General features: G+C 39.8%; 1 protein-coding gene across 1 annotated transcript; it reads left to right on the forward strand.

Annotated features, from left to right (window-relative positions):
* Positions 1-3,963: 3,963 nt before the first annotated feature.
* LOC125994976 (transforming growth factor-beta receptor-associated protein 1-like) lies at positions 3,964-8,864 on the forward strand. Its single transcript, XM_049764540.1, has one exon. The coding sequence runs from the start codon at positions 4,012-4,014 to the stop codon at positions 6,586-6,588; it is 2,577 nt and encodes an 858-aa protein (XP_049620497.1). The 5' UTR covers positions 3,964-4,011; the 3' UTR covers positions 6,589-8,864.
* The last annotated feature ends 8,112 nt before the right edge of the window (positions 8,865-16,976 follow it).

Consider the following 16,976-nt stretch of genomic DNA (forward strand, 5'->3'; position numbering starts at 1 on the left):
GTGATTACAAACATGATTATAGTTGTATGATTACAGTCATGTAAAGAACACCCCCCTTCACCAGTGCAACATTCCCACCACCAATTCCCAGATCTCTCTCTCACATAAGTTTTATTTAAATAAATTTTTGAAAAAAGAACTAATTTACTGATATGAAAAACTGAACAGACAATAGATAGTATATATCAAGTAGTGTGTTTGTCTTGCCATGACCAACCAGGATTTGATTTTTAGTATCTCATATGTCCCCGCAAACCCTACCAGAAATTATCTCTAAGTGCAAAGCCAAAAGTTAGACCTGAGGGGCTGGAGCGGTGGCACAAGCAGTAGGACGTTTGCCTTGCAAGTGATAACCTAAGATGGAAGGTGGTTCAATTCCCCAGTGTCCCATATGGTTCCCCAAGTCAGGAGTGATTTCTAAGCTCATAGCCAGGAATAGCCCCTGAGTGTCACTGGGTGTGGCCCCAAAACAAACAAAAAGTTAGACCTGAGCACTGCCAGGTATAAACCAAAAATTAAAATAAAACAGAATAAATTAATTTATCCAAATATAGGGCTAACATTAATTTAATGAAGTTCAGTTTTGGTTGAAACAGACTAGGTCTTCAGATAAATTAGAAAGCATACCCCATAACTTTTTAAGATATATATGTATATAATATGATTTTGCTATTCAAAATTATATATATTTAAATTAAACCATATGGTTAGCAAGTTAAATTAAAATATTGCATGCTAACTAGATGTTACCATATGGTTTATCCCAGGCAACTTAGTGTAAATTTTAATATCTTTCTCTCACATTCAAAATTACCTCAGATTGAATAACAAAATTTAAACACCTCAACTAAACATCCACTTCTCTCTAGTAAGTACAATAACAGAGTAAGTGCACCATTATAAAATATTGTAACAGAGGCTTCAACATGTTTTCTATGACATTATGAAAAAATGATTAATATATGTAAATGGGATAAAATTTTACCAAGCCATATGCCAGTTTCAACAGTGTGATTAATTTTAAACCACACATAAATGCATTTTCTGCTTACAACCATCACTAAATCTCTGATTGAGACTCTTTTCTGCTTCTATAAAATCTATATATGGGGATAGAATATTTGAGTTAATTTATTTATAAAAACTGGGAGTATATAATTTTGACTTATAAGTAAAGGAAAAAATACCAAAATTATTTTTATTATCACACATGTGCTAGGTTCTTTTCATCAAAACTTCTTTGTGCAGAAAAGCAATTGGGAGTTTACTTAGAGTCACTGATTTAAAGAATCAGAGATCAAAGTTCCAAGCTGTTTAACGACTATCATCTATTTGGATGGTCTTGTGTTTAAGAAGAGAGACAGCTTCCTGGTGCTGAGTATTTTCTGAAGAGAAATTAAAATAAGTACTTGGCCATGTGCTGACTGCATATGTCCAAGACGAGAATCTGAAAGGTGTAGAAGAGATCTCTCATACAAGACTGAGTGCTAATATCAGAATTCAGTGTTGGTAGACCCAAGACTGGCCAATATATGGGATTGGAATGATAGTGCTATGATTAAGGGTGCTTGCTTTGCAAACATTTCTGCAAAATGTTTGAGTTTCTGCCAAATGTCTTAAAAATAATATTCTTTCAAACTTATGTTTAGAGTTTTTCTGTAGTATGGTGCTTAGTGTTTAACTTATTATAAAATTTGTTTTAGATTAAAAATAATGAGGTCTAGAGAGATAGTATAGTGGTTAAGGTGCTTGCCTTATATGCAACCAACACTGGTTTGATCCCTGGTTCAAATAGTTGCTCAATTATTTTCTAACTTATTAAAGATAAGAATTATTGTGCTATTAAAATATAAAAATAAAGAGAAAATTGGGATTTACTTAACAAAAATGAATAAAAATGTTATAAACCAGTTTTTATTGAGGTATCATGTTAAAATAACTATTGAAGACTTTGTTTCTTTTTCTTCGAATGTTTTGGCCAAACTGGAGTCGCTTCTGGCTCTGCACCTAAAAGTTACTCCCAGCATGCTCTGGGGATCATATGGGATGCCAGGGACCAAACCCAGGTTGGCTGCATGGAAGGCAAATGCCTTACCTGTTGCACTATTGCTCTGGTCCTTGAAATCCTTGTTTCATTGATGCAGGGCTTCTGCACCAACCAATCTCTCCTTCACTATTTCACTGTTTCACTCCTCTATTTATTCCAAAATTCCTTCTTAGCATCCTCTCCTTACCATCCTCAGTGCCAAATTCTATTGATTATTTTCTCCGGATCCTTTGCATTGAGAATTATATAATCCCTATCTGTTTCATCCTTTTTTTTATTCCTCTTCTGACAGGAAAGCATAGATATTTATTTTTTAATTTCTGATTCACTTCACTTAGCATGACAAAATCTATTTCTTTTTAGGTTGCAGCAATTTGCAAAACTCCATTTTTATCAGAGTTAAATCACTTTTCATTGAATACAATCACAATTTATATTATCTGTTGTTGGGACTAGATGATGCCGCATTTTAAAAACTAACTGATATTATGATAGGAATTTGAATTTTTAACATTTTTAACATAAACAATTATCTAATATGTTCTTTTTAGTTCTTTAAACAACAGAATTTGATCCTATAGTTTCACACTATCATTCTCCCAGCAGATTTTCTGAAATCAAGTTTCTGACTTAAAGAGTGATTTATTTGGACATGACTATTAATCGCTGATCTTAATTCATATTCATCTCAGAAAATATGCAGTCTCTTTTCAATAAAATGCTTTCCAAGTGCCTTAATATTGATCAGAAGGGCTTTATCTAATGAAAATGGTGGGGATAGAGGATGAATAAATCCTGAGGACCTCATCATTCTTAGAACTACTTAAATTATATATTAGAAATAAGTGAGGTAAAACTAATTATAAAAACATAAGAAAAAATAGGAAATAAATCACACATAATGTTTCTTCCCAATAAAAGTGAGGCTAGCATGATAGTACAGTGGATAAGGCATGAATTAATATATTCAACCTGAGTTTGATTTCTGGCACCACATATGGTCCCTGAGCACTAAGTAGAGTGATCCTTGAGAGCAGAGCTAGAAGGAGTGAACTCTGAGCACCACTAAGTATGGCACCAAAACTTGAAAAAATAAATAAAACTAGAGCAACTTGAGGGGATTGGAGTGATAGTAAAACAGGTAGGACAATTGTTATGCATGTAGCCTACCTAGGTTTGATCCCTAGCATCCCATTTGGTTTCTTGAGCCTGCCAGAAATGATTTCTGAGCATGGAGTCAGAAGTAACCTCTGAGCATCACCAGGTGTGGCCCAAAAATAAACAAAAAACAACTACCTGAAACTATATCATTAAAAGATGTAAGAACACAGTGTGTTTATATATGTTTATTTGTGTTTGTGTATGTGTGTATGTAGAACTACCATTAGCCTCAGTCATTCCATTTCTTAGAATAATCTGAAAAATTATGCACCCTTGTTCATTCCCAGAATAACTCACGATAGTTAAGATACAGGAACATTAGTTTGTCTACTGATGAATAACTGTTAACAAAAAGGCATTTGTGACATAGATAGATATGATGAAATATTATTCAGCCATAAAAGTATAAGGAGTAGTGCAAACTAGTGTCAAAAAAGAGAAGAGGTAGAGAAAAATGTAAAATGCATGTGGAGAGGATGGGTGAGAGGTAAGAGACTATAAGGGAAAAAATTTGACATTGGTGGTGGGAAATGCACACTAATAAAGGTTATTATACATTGTGAGCAACTTTATCTGTGGAAAAAAAAAAACCTGTTGTGGAATGGAGCAATAGTACAGTAGGCTGGGCATTTGTCTTGTACTCAGCCAAAGGGTTTTATCCCCAGAATCCCATTTGGTCCCTGAAGCACTGTCAGGAGTCATTAAAGAATACAGAGCCAGGAGAGCCGCGGCGGAGCGCGGGGCGGCGGGGCCCAGGCCGCGGGGCGGCGCGGGGCGCGGGCGCCGATCTCCAAGCAGGCAGGATGAGCATCAAGGCCTTCACACTGGTCCCTGCGGTGGAACAGGAACTGCTCATGGGCGACAAGGAGCGGGTCAGCATAGAGTGCGTGGAGTGCTGCGGCAAGAACCTCTACGTGGGCACCAGTGATGGCTCCATCATCCACTTCCTGCTGGAGGAGCAGCCTCTGCCCGCTGGCACGGTCACTTTCTCGGCCTCCAGGCAACTGCGCAGGCACCTGGGCTCGAGGAAGCCCGTGGAGGAGCTGCGGGCGGCATCAGCCCTCAGCCGGCTGCTGGTGCTATGTGACAGCTGCATCAGGCTGCTGCACATGACCAGCCTGGAGCCTGTGCCCTCAGGAGCCCGTATCAAGGGGGCCGTGGCCTTCTCCCTCAATGAGAACCCCGTCAGCGGGGACCCCTTCTGCGTGGAGGTCTGCATCATATCCGCCAAGCGCAGGACCCTCCAGCTCTTCCTGGTGTATGAGGACCGCGTGCAGATCGTCAGGGAGGTGTCCACGCCCGAGCAGCCCCTGGCCGTGGCCCTGGATGGCCATTTCCTGTGCCTGGCCCTGACCACTCAGTACATCATCCTCAACTACAGCACCGGCACCTCCCAGGACCTGTTCCCTTACTGCAGCGAGGAAAAGCGTCCCATTGTCAAGAGGATAGGGCGACAGGAGTGCCTGCTGGCAGGCCCCGGAGGGTTAGGCATGTTTGCCACCGTGGCCGGGATCTCTCAGCGCGCACCTGTGCACTGGTCAGAGAGCGTGATCGGGGCCGCTCTCTGTTTCCCGTACGTGCTTGCCCTCGATGACCAGTTCATCACGGTGCACAGCATGCTCGACCAGCAGCAGAAACAGACCCTGCCCTTTAAGGAAGGCCACAGTCTACAGGATTTTGAAGGAAGAGTGATTGTCGCCACAGGCAAAGGAGTTTACATCTTGGTTCCGTTACCTCTGGAAAAGCAAATCCAGGATCTCCTTGCCAACCGGAGAGTGGAGGAGGCGCTGGTTTTAGCCAAAGGAGCCCGGAGGAACATTCCAAAAGAGAAGTTTCAGGTGATGTACAAGCGGATCCTGCAGCAGGCAGGATTCATACAGTTTGCACAACTTCAGTTCCTAGAAGCAAAAGAGCTCTTCAGAAGCGGCCAGCTCGACGTCCGGGAGCTAATCTCACTCTACCCCTTCCTGCTGCCCACCTCATCTTCATTTACGCGGTCTCACCCCCCTCTCCACGAATATGCGGACCTCAACCAGCTGACCCAAGGAGACCAGGAGAAGATGGCCAAATGTAAGAGATTCCTCATGAGCTACCTGAATGAAATACGCAGCACAGAGAGCTCCAATGGCTACAAGGAGGACGTGGACACAGCGCTGCTGAAGCTGTATGCAGAGGCTGACCACGACAGCCTGCTGGATCTGCTGGTCACCGAGAACTCCTGCCTGCTGAGTGACAGCGCCGCCTGGCTAGAGAAGCACAACAAGTATTTCGCCCTGGGGCTGCTCTATCACTATAATAAACAAGACTCCAAGGCTGTCCAGCTGTGGGTGAACATCGTGAACGGGGATGTGCAAGATGCCACCCGCTCGGACTTGTACGAGTATGTCATTGATTTTCTCACCTATACCTCGGACCAGGAGCTTGTGTGGAAGTATGCCGACTGGGTCTTACAGAAGAGCCAGGAGGTTGGAGTTAAAGTGTTTACCGGGCGACCCTTGGATGAAGGGCAGAAGAACAGTTTCAATCCCAACGATATCATTACTTGCCTTAACAAATACCCCAAAGCTCTTGTTAAATATCTGGAACATCTAGTCATGGACCAGAGATTGCAGAGGGAAGAGTTCCACACGCGCCTCGCGCTCCTCTACCTAGATCAGGTTCTGCAGCTCCGGCTCCCGGAGGGCAGCCCCGATGGTAGCCCTGGGGCAGAGGTCCCCGAAGTGCAGAAGAAGCTCCGCCTCCTGCTCCAGAGATCCGACCTCTACAGAGTCCACTATCTGCTTGATCGGGTGCGCGGGGCCGGGCTGCCGCTGGAGCGTGCCATCCTGCACGGAAAACTGGAGGAGCACGACGAGGCTCTGCGCATCCTGGTGCTGGAGCTGCAGGACTTCGCAGCGGCCGAGGACTACTGCATGTGGCGCTCCGAGGGCCGCGACCCAGCCTACCGCCGCCGCCTCTTCCACTCCCTGCTCAGCCTCTACCTGAGCTCCGAGCTGCCTGTGGCTGCCACCGACCTCCTGAACCGCCACGCGGCCGAGTTCGACGCGGCGCAGCTGCTGCCGCTGCTGCCGGGAGCCTGGTCGGTGCAGTTGCTCTGCCCGTTCCTCACGGGCGCTGTCAGGGACAGCGTGCATGGCGGCAGGAGTGCGCAGGTCGCTGTGGGCCTCGCCCGCTCCGAAAACCGACTCTACAAGTACGAGAAGATGAAGCTGAAAGGAAGCTCAGTGTGGCTCTCAGACAAAAAGCTTTGCCAGCTGTGCCAGAATCCTTTTTGTGAGCCCGTGTTTGTTAGATACCCAAATGGTGGCCTCGTACATATGCACTGTGCAGCCAGCAGACACAGGAGCCCCAGTCCCCCCACCCCTGGCCCTCGGACTTGAAGAGGCCCACCAAGGTGCCAAGGGGTCCCACATTCTTCACCGAGCCAACAGGGTGCCGGGAGCAAAGAGTCAGGGTAGGCTGGGCCTGCCAGGATGGAGACATGACACATCCGGGTGCTGGGGACACCCCCAGGACTTGTGTGCTGCTCCACATTGAATGTAAACGTACAGCCCCCAGGGAGACAGCAAGAGCCAAGCCACGGAGCGGAGCCCACTGCTGCCCAGCAGGACATGAACGCTGCTGACCACCCAGGCTCTGCCTCCAGGAGCCCGTTTGTTTGCACTGGAAACATTGGTGGCTAGAGACAAGGCCTCTTCTGGGTGCCTGCCCCCTCCAAGGCTGCCTCTCCCACCAGCCCTGCCTTGCCCATTACATTACACTTTCCTCTGGGAAGTGTTTCACCCCTGTCCTGTACCCAGCTCTCCCCAGTGGGCTGTGGTGCATCTGGCCACCTTGCAGGTGTCCCTGGGGTGGGGACTTGGGAGAACAGCTCCTCTACCGAAGGGAAAGGAAGGGACAAGAACCCTGCTGTCTTGGGCATGGCTGTCCTTCCTCCACCGCCTCATCTACTGACCCCAAACTCCACAGCGAACATGTCTACTCGACATCCTCTCTGTCATCTGTCCTAGTTAGGGAATTAACGTGTTATGTTCTGGAGGGAGGGACTTTTCCTCTTCGTTCAAATCATACCTCCTGTTCCACACTCGGGGAATGAAAAGGGAAATGTTTCGAGCACAAGCACGTGGATCTCAGGAGCATCATGAGCAGGGCACAGGGTAGGGGACAGCTCCCTGGGTCTGTTCCCAAGGCCATCCTGCCCAGCAACCACCATCTGCCCTTTTAGGGAGCCCAGCCTGCAGCCTTACCTCCCAGCACTTTACATGCCTGTTCCCATGGCTCCTGAGGACACAGGAAAATGCCTTTTTGTGCATGCCTGTCCAGGGATTGATTTGTGTTTGTTCAGAAGCCGAAGCTGTCGTTACTTCACTGCCCTCTGAATTTCTTCATTGCGACTTTTGTTTCTATTGGGAACTATTGAGAAAGACGCTGTGTCGTCTGAGTTCATGTTCTCCACCCCACCCCACCCCAACACCCCAGCCTTGGCAAATGAGTGTGGGTTATACAGTGGTGGATGGAATATCCTCTTCATCAGCCTAAGCCTTACTGAGGGGGAAGCACATTATCTATTCTTTGAAAAATGTGTTCCTGTACCAACAATGGTCAACATTCTTCCTTTGGAGACTAAACGGGCCAAGAAGGCAGAGCCATCCATGCGTCCTTTGGTGACCATGTCTCAGTTGTCTGGAGAAGGAATGAAGAAGATTCCCTAGTCTTGACCCACCTGCCCTGTCAGTTGGGCTGACCTTATAAGCTTACTCCAGAATTATCTGTACCCTGTGAATGACTGGGAATGATCGTGTGTTGGTATCCATAATCATTCCAACTTGTGAGTTTGACTTTACACCTCAAAGAACAAAGTAATGCAATATTGCACTTTTTAAGGCACTGTTTCTCTGTCTACGAAATGGGTAAAAATCTTTTAAAAGCCTTGTGATTGCTCATTCCTAACTTGCAGACACAAGTCTTTTTTTTTTCCTTCTGAACATTTATCAAATTTTGAAATATTTGTTATCCTTTAAAATAATGGGAATTAAAACTGAACAATTTTCCATCTGTACTGAATCTTACTAACATAAAGAGCAGAATGACACTGGAGAACTGGCGCTTCTGTTCCAAAACCATACCTTTCTCCGACTCCTACTAAATATAAACCTTTTCTCAAATATTTTTGAAGAAATACATGTTTCTTTCTAAAGCCTGCTGTTTTGTGACTGTGCCGTTGAATAAAGCAATTAGAACCATTACTCAGCCCTTTTCCCCCCTCTTTGGCTTCAGTATAACCATTCTCATTAAAACAGCATGAACTGAACTCATCGACATTGATATTCTTGGGCAATAACTGTTTAATTTTCCAAACTGTTCTCCTGCTACTGCCTGTGTGGTATTAGTGGAGGCAGGGACTGCTGGCCTGAGCTCGCAGAGGCCAGCTCGTGCCCATGAACTTGGTGCATTCCCTGCTGACCTCAGGGTCATGGGCTGGACTGCAGTGCTGAAACAATCTGCCTCCCTAACTTTTTTGCTCACTCTCCTACAGAAACTTTTGTCCTTGTAACTTGACTCTTTGCCCCTGGTTGGGTCCCAGATATACAAAATGTACAGATGTAAACATGATGGTTTTATTAAAATTCTTTTAATTATTAAAAAAAAAAAAGAATACAGAGCCAGGAGTGACCCCTGAGCACTGCCGGGTGTGGCCCCCAAACAAAAACAAACCAACAAAATCTACAGTATGAACAACCTTGTAATCATGGTATTTAAATTCAAAAGAAAAATTAGAAAGAAAAATATTAAATAAGGAGATCTTGGTATTTGTAGCTTCAACATATAGACTTGGAGGGTACTAAATCAAAGATGGTGTCGAACAAAGACAAGTAACAAGCAATCTTATCTATTTGTCAACCAGCCAGTGAACAAGCAAAATCACCAATTTCATAAATAAGAAGAACAAAATAGTGTTTTCCAGAGGAGAGATTTGATAAAAGGGGATCAAAATGTACAAAGGTTGAGTCATAGAACACTTGCTATATAAGCATGCAATCTGGGGGCCGGAGAGATAGCATGGAGGAAAGACGTTTGCCTTGCATGCAGAAGGACAGTGGTTTGAATCCTGGCATCTCATATGGTCCCCTGAGCCTGCTAGGAGCGATTTTTGAGTGTAGAGCCAGGAGTAACTCCTGAATGCTGCTGGGTGTGACCCAAAAACCAAAAAAATAAAAATAAAAAATAAAAAATAAAAAAATAATAAAAAAGCATGCAATCTGGAACATAATTATATCTAATATATATGTTTCAAAAATGAGTATCTCCCAAAGTTAGCATTGCTGTGAATAAATTATGCCTTTCTATACTCTAACAAGGGTCCTCAAACTTTTTAAACAGGGGGCCAGTTCACTGTTCCTCAGACCATTGGAGGGTCTGACTATAGTAAAAACAAAACGTATGAACAAATTCTTATGCACACTTCATATATCTTATTTTGCAATGAAGAAACAAAACAGATACAAATACAATATGTGGCCTGCGGGCCATAGTTTGAGGACCACTGCGTCTAACATGATCTCAGATACATGTAAAGATGTGATGGTGATCTGCTCTTGGTTATCTGAAATGACTTTTGGAGCAGGCAACAGTAGCATAGTCCCAAGGATTCACAAGGCGATAATAACAAGCCAGAGTAGTGCTTCAGTTTCCTTATTATAGAGTCAGACACCACAATGTGGGTCTTTTCATACAGTTCACTGAGTAACAAGCATTAGGAGGAAAGCTTATAAGTCAGATTCCCTTCAATAGGAAGAAAGTAAGACTTCAATGAGAGTGGCAGCAACTGTGATATGTGGCCAGGGGGAAAGCCTGAAGAGAAAGCCCAAAGAGACTTCATCAAAAGCAATAAACAAATCTGTAAAACTCTCAACGGTAGATAGAGAACTTTTTCAGGAGGCTAATTTTACTAATAGATTTATAGAAGTTTGATTTTTCATTCAAAATAGATGAGGTGTTTTTCCACTTTAAAATGTGTAATTCATTCCATTCAAATGTTTACAAAAAGAAGTACATTGCAAGCTATTCCAATTCTGAGAATTCACAAGCTCTTGATATGGAGAGATGGGGAATAGAATCTTATACCTGAGGAAGATCTTTTCTTATCCTCAGGTCAGGTTGACACCTCATGTGTCAGGCACAATTTATTTTTATAATATAAAACATTTACAGTCGCATATAATCCACAAATTACCAGTCAATTATTGAGATCAAGTAATATTTGTATTAAATAGAGATAATTTTTGATATCTTACCTGGCCATAAGAAGGAAACTTTGAACACGTGCACTGTCATACAATAAAGCATTAAATTTTAAAAATATTGCCTATATATAAAACCTAAAATGGATTCAAGTAATAATTAACAATGACAATGGTTTTCAACATACTGGTCTTTAATATCCTTTGCTAAACTGATTGCCACAAGTACTTAATTTTTTGAAGTGCAATTGAAAATGGAGTCTTGAATTTTCCTTTTCTTCAATCTTATTGCTTCCATATAATTGCACAGTGGATTTCATGTACTGAATTTGCAGACTTTCATTTTATTGCATCGTGTTATTGCTCCTAATAGCTTGTTAACAAAGTAGTTCTAAGTATATTGCAATGTCTTCTGAAAGTAGTGATTTTTTACCTCTATTTAAAATTAAATCCTTTTATTTCCTTTTATCTTGCACAATTGCCCTGGCTAGGTCTATGAATTTTGTATTGAAATTTAGTGATGATAATGGAAATGCTTGTATTATGCCAACAATTTTTTATATTGTTAGAACTGGATATTATCCGGAAAGGCTTTTCTTGTATTGAAATGTTTGTTCTATTCCAATTTTATGAGAGATTTTGTTATAGATCATTTATCTTGTCAAAAGCTTTCTCAGGTGTATATAGAGAAAATCATATGATTTTATTTTTCCTTTTCTACTAATGTGGCATATTATAGTAATTGATTTGTGTATGCTGAAAATCACTTGTATTGTGGGATAAATCCCACTAAGAATGATGTATTATATATTAATTTATTGCTGAACTCAGTTCACTAAAATGTTAATCTGGCTCTTTGCACCTATGTTTACTCAGGAATATTGGTCTATAAATTTCTTTCTCTGTGGGATATCTATTCTGCTTTATATAAGAATAATATTGGCTTCAAAAAATTTTAAAGAATAACTTCAATATTTTGTAAGACATGAGAATAATAGATAAGATATTTTTGAAGATACATAGAACTAGTGAAATCATTTTGACTTTTTATTTTTATTTGGGGAAAGTTTGTTAACTACTGTTCCAATATTCTTGCTGGCAGTTTATTTATACATTTAGTTTTTCTATTTTCTTCTGAGAAAGTTCTAGGAGGTTGTTAAGAATTGATTTTTTCCAAGTTCTCCAACTTGTGGTGCAGTTATTTGTAGCTGTGCTTTATAATTTTTGTGTTTCTGTAGTGAGTTGTGATTTCTCCCCTTTCATTTCAACACTATATGCCTCTCTTTAAGGACATAGAATATAGAAAATGGAAAGAGATAGAAGCTTAGAGGTTGAAGGCATTAAATTATTAAAATTGTTGTCTTAACCAAAGCACTGTACAAATTCAGTGCAATCATTACAAAATCCCATTCGTGTTTTTAAGGAAAATGAAACAAATGTTACAAAATTTATATAAACTCATAAATGACTCCTGGCACCCAAACCAATCCTTAGTAAAAATAAGAATGAAATTTTATGCACCACAACTTTAAACTTCACTATAAAACTACAGTGAAATAACAATATACTAGTGCAATAAAAATAGATACAGAGCTTAATGGAATCAAATTTGAAGAATTAAACTCAAAAGCATAAGGAGAATTAAAAGTATGGAAAAGTATCCAAAACATTCTCTAGATAAATACTATCTCTTCAATAAATGGCATAAGGAAGAATGAAGAGTTATTTGCAACACATTCAAATTGGATCATTGGATCACAACATGCATAGAGTCAAAATATATAAAAGATTTGATTTGAGTGTTTCATCAAATATACAAAATAGACTAAAAGAACTATCAACATTACATTTACTTCCTTGAATCTTTGAGGATTTGAATCTAACAGAGAAAAAAAAATTCACAAAATCCACAAATGGAATTATTTCAAAATAAGAATGCTTAATAATGAACAAAAAAATCCAAGGGACTAGAGAACTAGAGAACTAGAGAACTAGCAGGACACTTGCCCCTCACAAATGTGGATTCAACCCTTGGCATCTCTAATGGTCTCCTAATAGCCACCAGGACTGATCCCTGAGCACAGTCATAAGTAATCCCAGAGCACTGTCAGATGCTGTGGTTCCTAAGCAAACAAAACTATCATTAAAACGAAAAGGCAATTTGTCGAATCAAGTAAAGCATTCACACTACTTATATGTCATGAACTCATTAAAGGGGCTGGATCGATAATACTGTGGTTAATGCATTTGACTTGCATGTCGCTGATCTGTTTGTTCAATCCCTAACACTTCGTATGACAGAGCTCAGACAGGAGTGATTCTTGAGTGCAGAGTCAGGAAAACATCTTGAGCACTACCACATATGGTCCCAAAAGAAAAAAATAACTCATAAAACACCAATAATTAATTACATAAAAATGTGAATGTGAAGAACTGAATATTCACTTCATCAAAGAAGACAGGCACCTGAACATATGCACAAAAACTGTGTATCACTTATCAGGAAGCTTGAATCTAAAAATACTATCAAGTCACAGTTAAGATAATGAGCAATAATAAATAATGTCAGGAACAAGAAGTCTTGGTGAGATTATGGGGGGGAGCCCATAAAAACTCTTGGTGTAAAAAATAAATTATTTCTATGGTAAAATTATGAATATGTATCTAAATATTCAGGATCTAGTTACCAAATGTTCCAGAAATTTTACACTTACGTATTACTAAGTAACTCAAAAAACAACATTTTTAAAGATATGAACTTGTTTTTTGTAAAACTATAATAGCTACATCTGGATATAAACCAAGTGGTTAATAGTTGACAAGTAGAGGAAGACAGTTGGGAATAAAACTCAGCATAATAAAAGATGAAATATAACTTTTGTAACACATATTGAATAAGAGAGTTCTGCTAATAAAAATAAGTGATAATGGGGGAAAAACTAGATAATGCAACTCATGGATAGGAAATTTAAAGAAATGGAAAGTATAAAATTAAAAGAAAATGAATCACAAACCCTCAGAATTTGGTCACAAACAATGTATGTGAGAAACCATTATTAAAGTACTTTAAATCACAGTCTCAATAAGGAAAGGAAAATAAATTTAAAAAGAGGTGAAGTTAACAGAGGGGAAAGGGAAAAGGGCAGCTGGGGTAGGGAGAATTAGTTCAATTGGAAAACATTGGTATTTTTGCTTCCATTTTGGTGGAAAATTCAGACAAATTATTTTATGAAAACCTCTCACCCCATATCTACTATCTTACCAAGATTTTGAAATCTAGAATTCATGCAGTCTTCAAGGAGACTCATTTATTCCTTTGTCATCACTACCCTTATATAGCTGGAATAAATAAGAGATGTTGTTTCATGTCTGGAGCATACAAGTTAAACAGCTCAAATGCTTGCAGACCACATAGGGAAAGGAAGTTTGTAGACATTTAGGACACCATAGGAACAAGAATAGTTTTTGTCAATAAGAATAGTCTTCACAGCTGGGTAATTCCAAATTGACTTCTCCACATCCAGCAAAATCCTTTAAAATATTTTTTAAATATTATATTTAAAAAAATTATTCATGGGGCTGGAGAGATAGCATGGAGGTAGGGCATTTGCCTTGCATGCAGCAAGATGGTGGTTTGAATCCCAGCATTCCATATGGTCTCCCGAGCCTGCCAGGAGCGATTTCTGAGTGTAGAGCCAGGAGGAACCCTGAGCACTGCCGGGTGTGACCCAAAAACCAAAAATAAAAAAAATAAGAAAGAAATTTATTAGTCAATCTATGCCTTTTAATTGGTGAATTCAGACCCTTAACATTTAAAGTTATTATTGAAACATGAGTAGTCATAGCCATCTATTTGCTTTTAAATATTGACTTATTGTTTTTCATGTTCATATTTTAATTAATTCATTTAATTAATTTATTTTAATTAATACATTTTAATTGAACTATCCATGAGATACACAGTTGCAAAGTTGTTCATGATTAAGATTCAATCACACAATATCCAACATCTATCTATCTCTTCCCCATTGCCCATTTCCTGACACCATTTTCCCCAGCTTCCCTCCCCAGAACCTGCCTCTGCCTCTATTCTCTATGCTACAACTCTCTCTCTCTCTCTCTCTCTCTCTCTCTCTCTCTCTCTCTCTCTCTCTCTCTCTCTCTCTCTCTCTCTCTCTCTCCTTCTCTCTCTCTCACTACCACCTTTCTTCCCTACTCTTTAGACACTGTGATTTGCAATATTATTAATGAAAGAGTATCATATATATCACTTTATCTCCTTTCAGCACCCAGATTTTGTCCAGAGTAGTCATTTCCAAGTCCCTTTTTTTTTTTGGTTTTTGGGCCACACCCATTTGATGCTCAGGGTTACTCCTGGCTAAGCGCTCAGAAATTGCCCCTGGTTTGCGGGGACCATATGGGATGCCGGGGGATCGAACCGTGGTCCTTCCTTGACTAGCGTTTGCAAGGCAGAATCTTACCTCTAGCACTACCTCACTGGCCCCCCAAGTCCCTTTTCTAATCTAACTTCACCTCATTCCTTCCACCCACCTTTGTGGAAACTTTCTGCCTTGGATTGGTTCCTAGCCCGTGTCTCCATGTTGATTGTTTTAAATACTATTTCTCAAAACCTATTTATAAGAAGCTTACATCTTGAGGTTAGAAAGACAGAAAACTTGCAAAATGTTTTCTACTTTCTGCATAAGTGGACAGCTGCCCTGAAGTAAAAAGCACAAAATCTATCTTCTTGAGTTAGAGAAAAAAAATGAAAGATGCAGAATGATACTGTGTCTAAAAGGGAATCAATGCAATATAGGAAATACATTAACTTAGGGTAGCATAATACAAATAATAATTGATCACTATAGCATATGATCAGTATCGATAGCCCTGAGACAGGACTTAAAACAACCATAAGGCAATATTATATGCTTACTAGAAAATCTATGTTAAGAAAAATGAATTGATAATACCAAAAGTTTGTAAATACAGAGAAAAATGATATCTCTCATATAATTTTAGTGAAAAGAAAACTACAACTTTAATTTCCAAATTTATATGCAATGAAGCATATGCTTACTTGCACAAATATTCAGTACCCTCATTCAGATAATTATTTTAAGTGAAACGAAAAATGGATATCCCCAGAAAACTATTTATACATAAATTTTTAGAATGGTCTTATTTACAATCATGAAATATTGTAAACAACTCATTGTTTCTTCAATATGAAAATAATAAGCCAATTAAACACTAGGTTTAAGTGTCATATCAATAATATTGAAGAGATATTTTATTCTTATTAAAATATTTTAATGGAGAATAAATTAAGTGCACATAAGAAATTAGAATATTTAGCAATTTTGTTAATATTTAAATGATAAAAAATCGAAGTGGCAACTAAATAAAAATATATTGCAGACATTATAATTTTATAATTTCATTAATTTTATTCAAATAATTAATTTTGTTTAATTAATTTAATAATTATTTTTTAATAAATACTATAGAAAGAACACATCAGGTAAGAGGCTTGCTTTGCATGCAGTTAACCTAGGTTCAATCCCCAGAACCCCATATGGTTCCCTGAATACTACCAGAAGGCAGTATTATCCTGAGGTCAGGACCAGGAGTAAGCACTGAGCATTGCTAGGAGTGGCCCGATTCCTGTGGACCATGCAGGCAAGTCTGCCAGGGGAACCCGAGGGGATGCCTTTGGGGCCCATGGGCGTGGTCGCAGCTACTCCAGAGGCGGTGGGGACCAGAGCTACGGGAGTGGCAGGTACGACAGTTGTCCCGGAGGATATGGCTATGGCTATGGAAGGTCCAGAGACTATGGTAGCAGAAGCCAGGGTGGTTATCACCGCTACTCAGGAGGAAATTACAGAGACAATTATGACGACTGAGATGAGGCATAGATACACCTAAGATACACAAGGAATAAAACTTCTGATCCAGGACCATCCTCTCAAATGGCTGTATTTATAAAGATTTTTGGAGCTGCACTGAAACACCTGTTTTAGTATGTCAACTTACATTTTTGACTTGAGCTCCCAAGGTAGCTTGTTAAAGACCTTTTACTTATGGAAAGCTCCACATTTTTAAACAATTTCTCTCATTGCAGACTTACAAATTTTGGGACATTTTAAGAGTCTGGGAATTTTTCTTTTGCTGGCTTGGACTCAGGATTATCAGTTCTGGCCAAAAAAATTGGCCAGATAATTTTTAACAATAAGGTGCATTTACAGACTTTTATAAAACTTACACATGATCCTTAAACTAAGGAAGCAATTTCCAAATGTAACTGCAATAAGTCTTCATCAAAAACAATTACTTGAGGCTTATTTTCTCAAGCTCACCACCCAGATTATATAGAAAAGTTTCTTAAAAATATTTGTGAATGTCATTTTTTAAATACTGGATGAAAAATATTCTGTTGTGTTCATGTAGCCCTTAAGGTGTCCTTTGAAGAGTTGATTAAAAAGTTGAAACTTGAAAATAAAAAAAATAAAAAAAATAAAACCAAC

The sequence above is a fragment of the Suncus etruscus genome, chromosome 17, assembly GCF_024139225.1.
Source record: "Suncus etruscus isolate mSunEtr1 chromosome 17, mSunEtr1.pri.cur, whole genome shotgun sequence".
In the NCBI taxonomy this organism is placed as follows: domain Eukaryota; kingdom Metazoa; phylum Chordata; class Mammalia; order Eulipotyphla; family Soricidae; genus Suncus; species Suncus etruscus.

What these genes read in the sequence shown, in the direction of transcription:
- LOC125994976 (XM_049764540.1), top strand. Translation starts at nt 4,012, where the DNA reads ATGAGCATCAAGGCCTTCACACTGGTCCCTGCGGTGGAACAGGAACTG.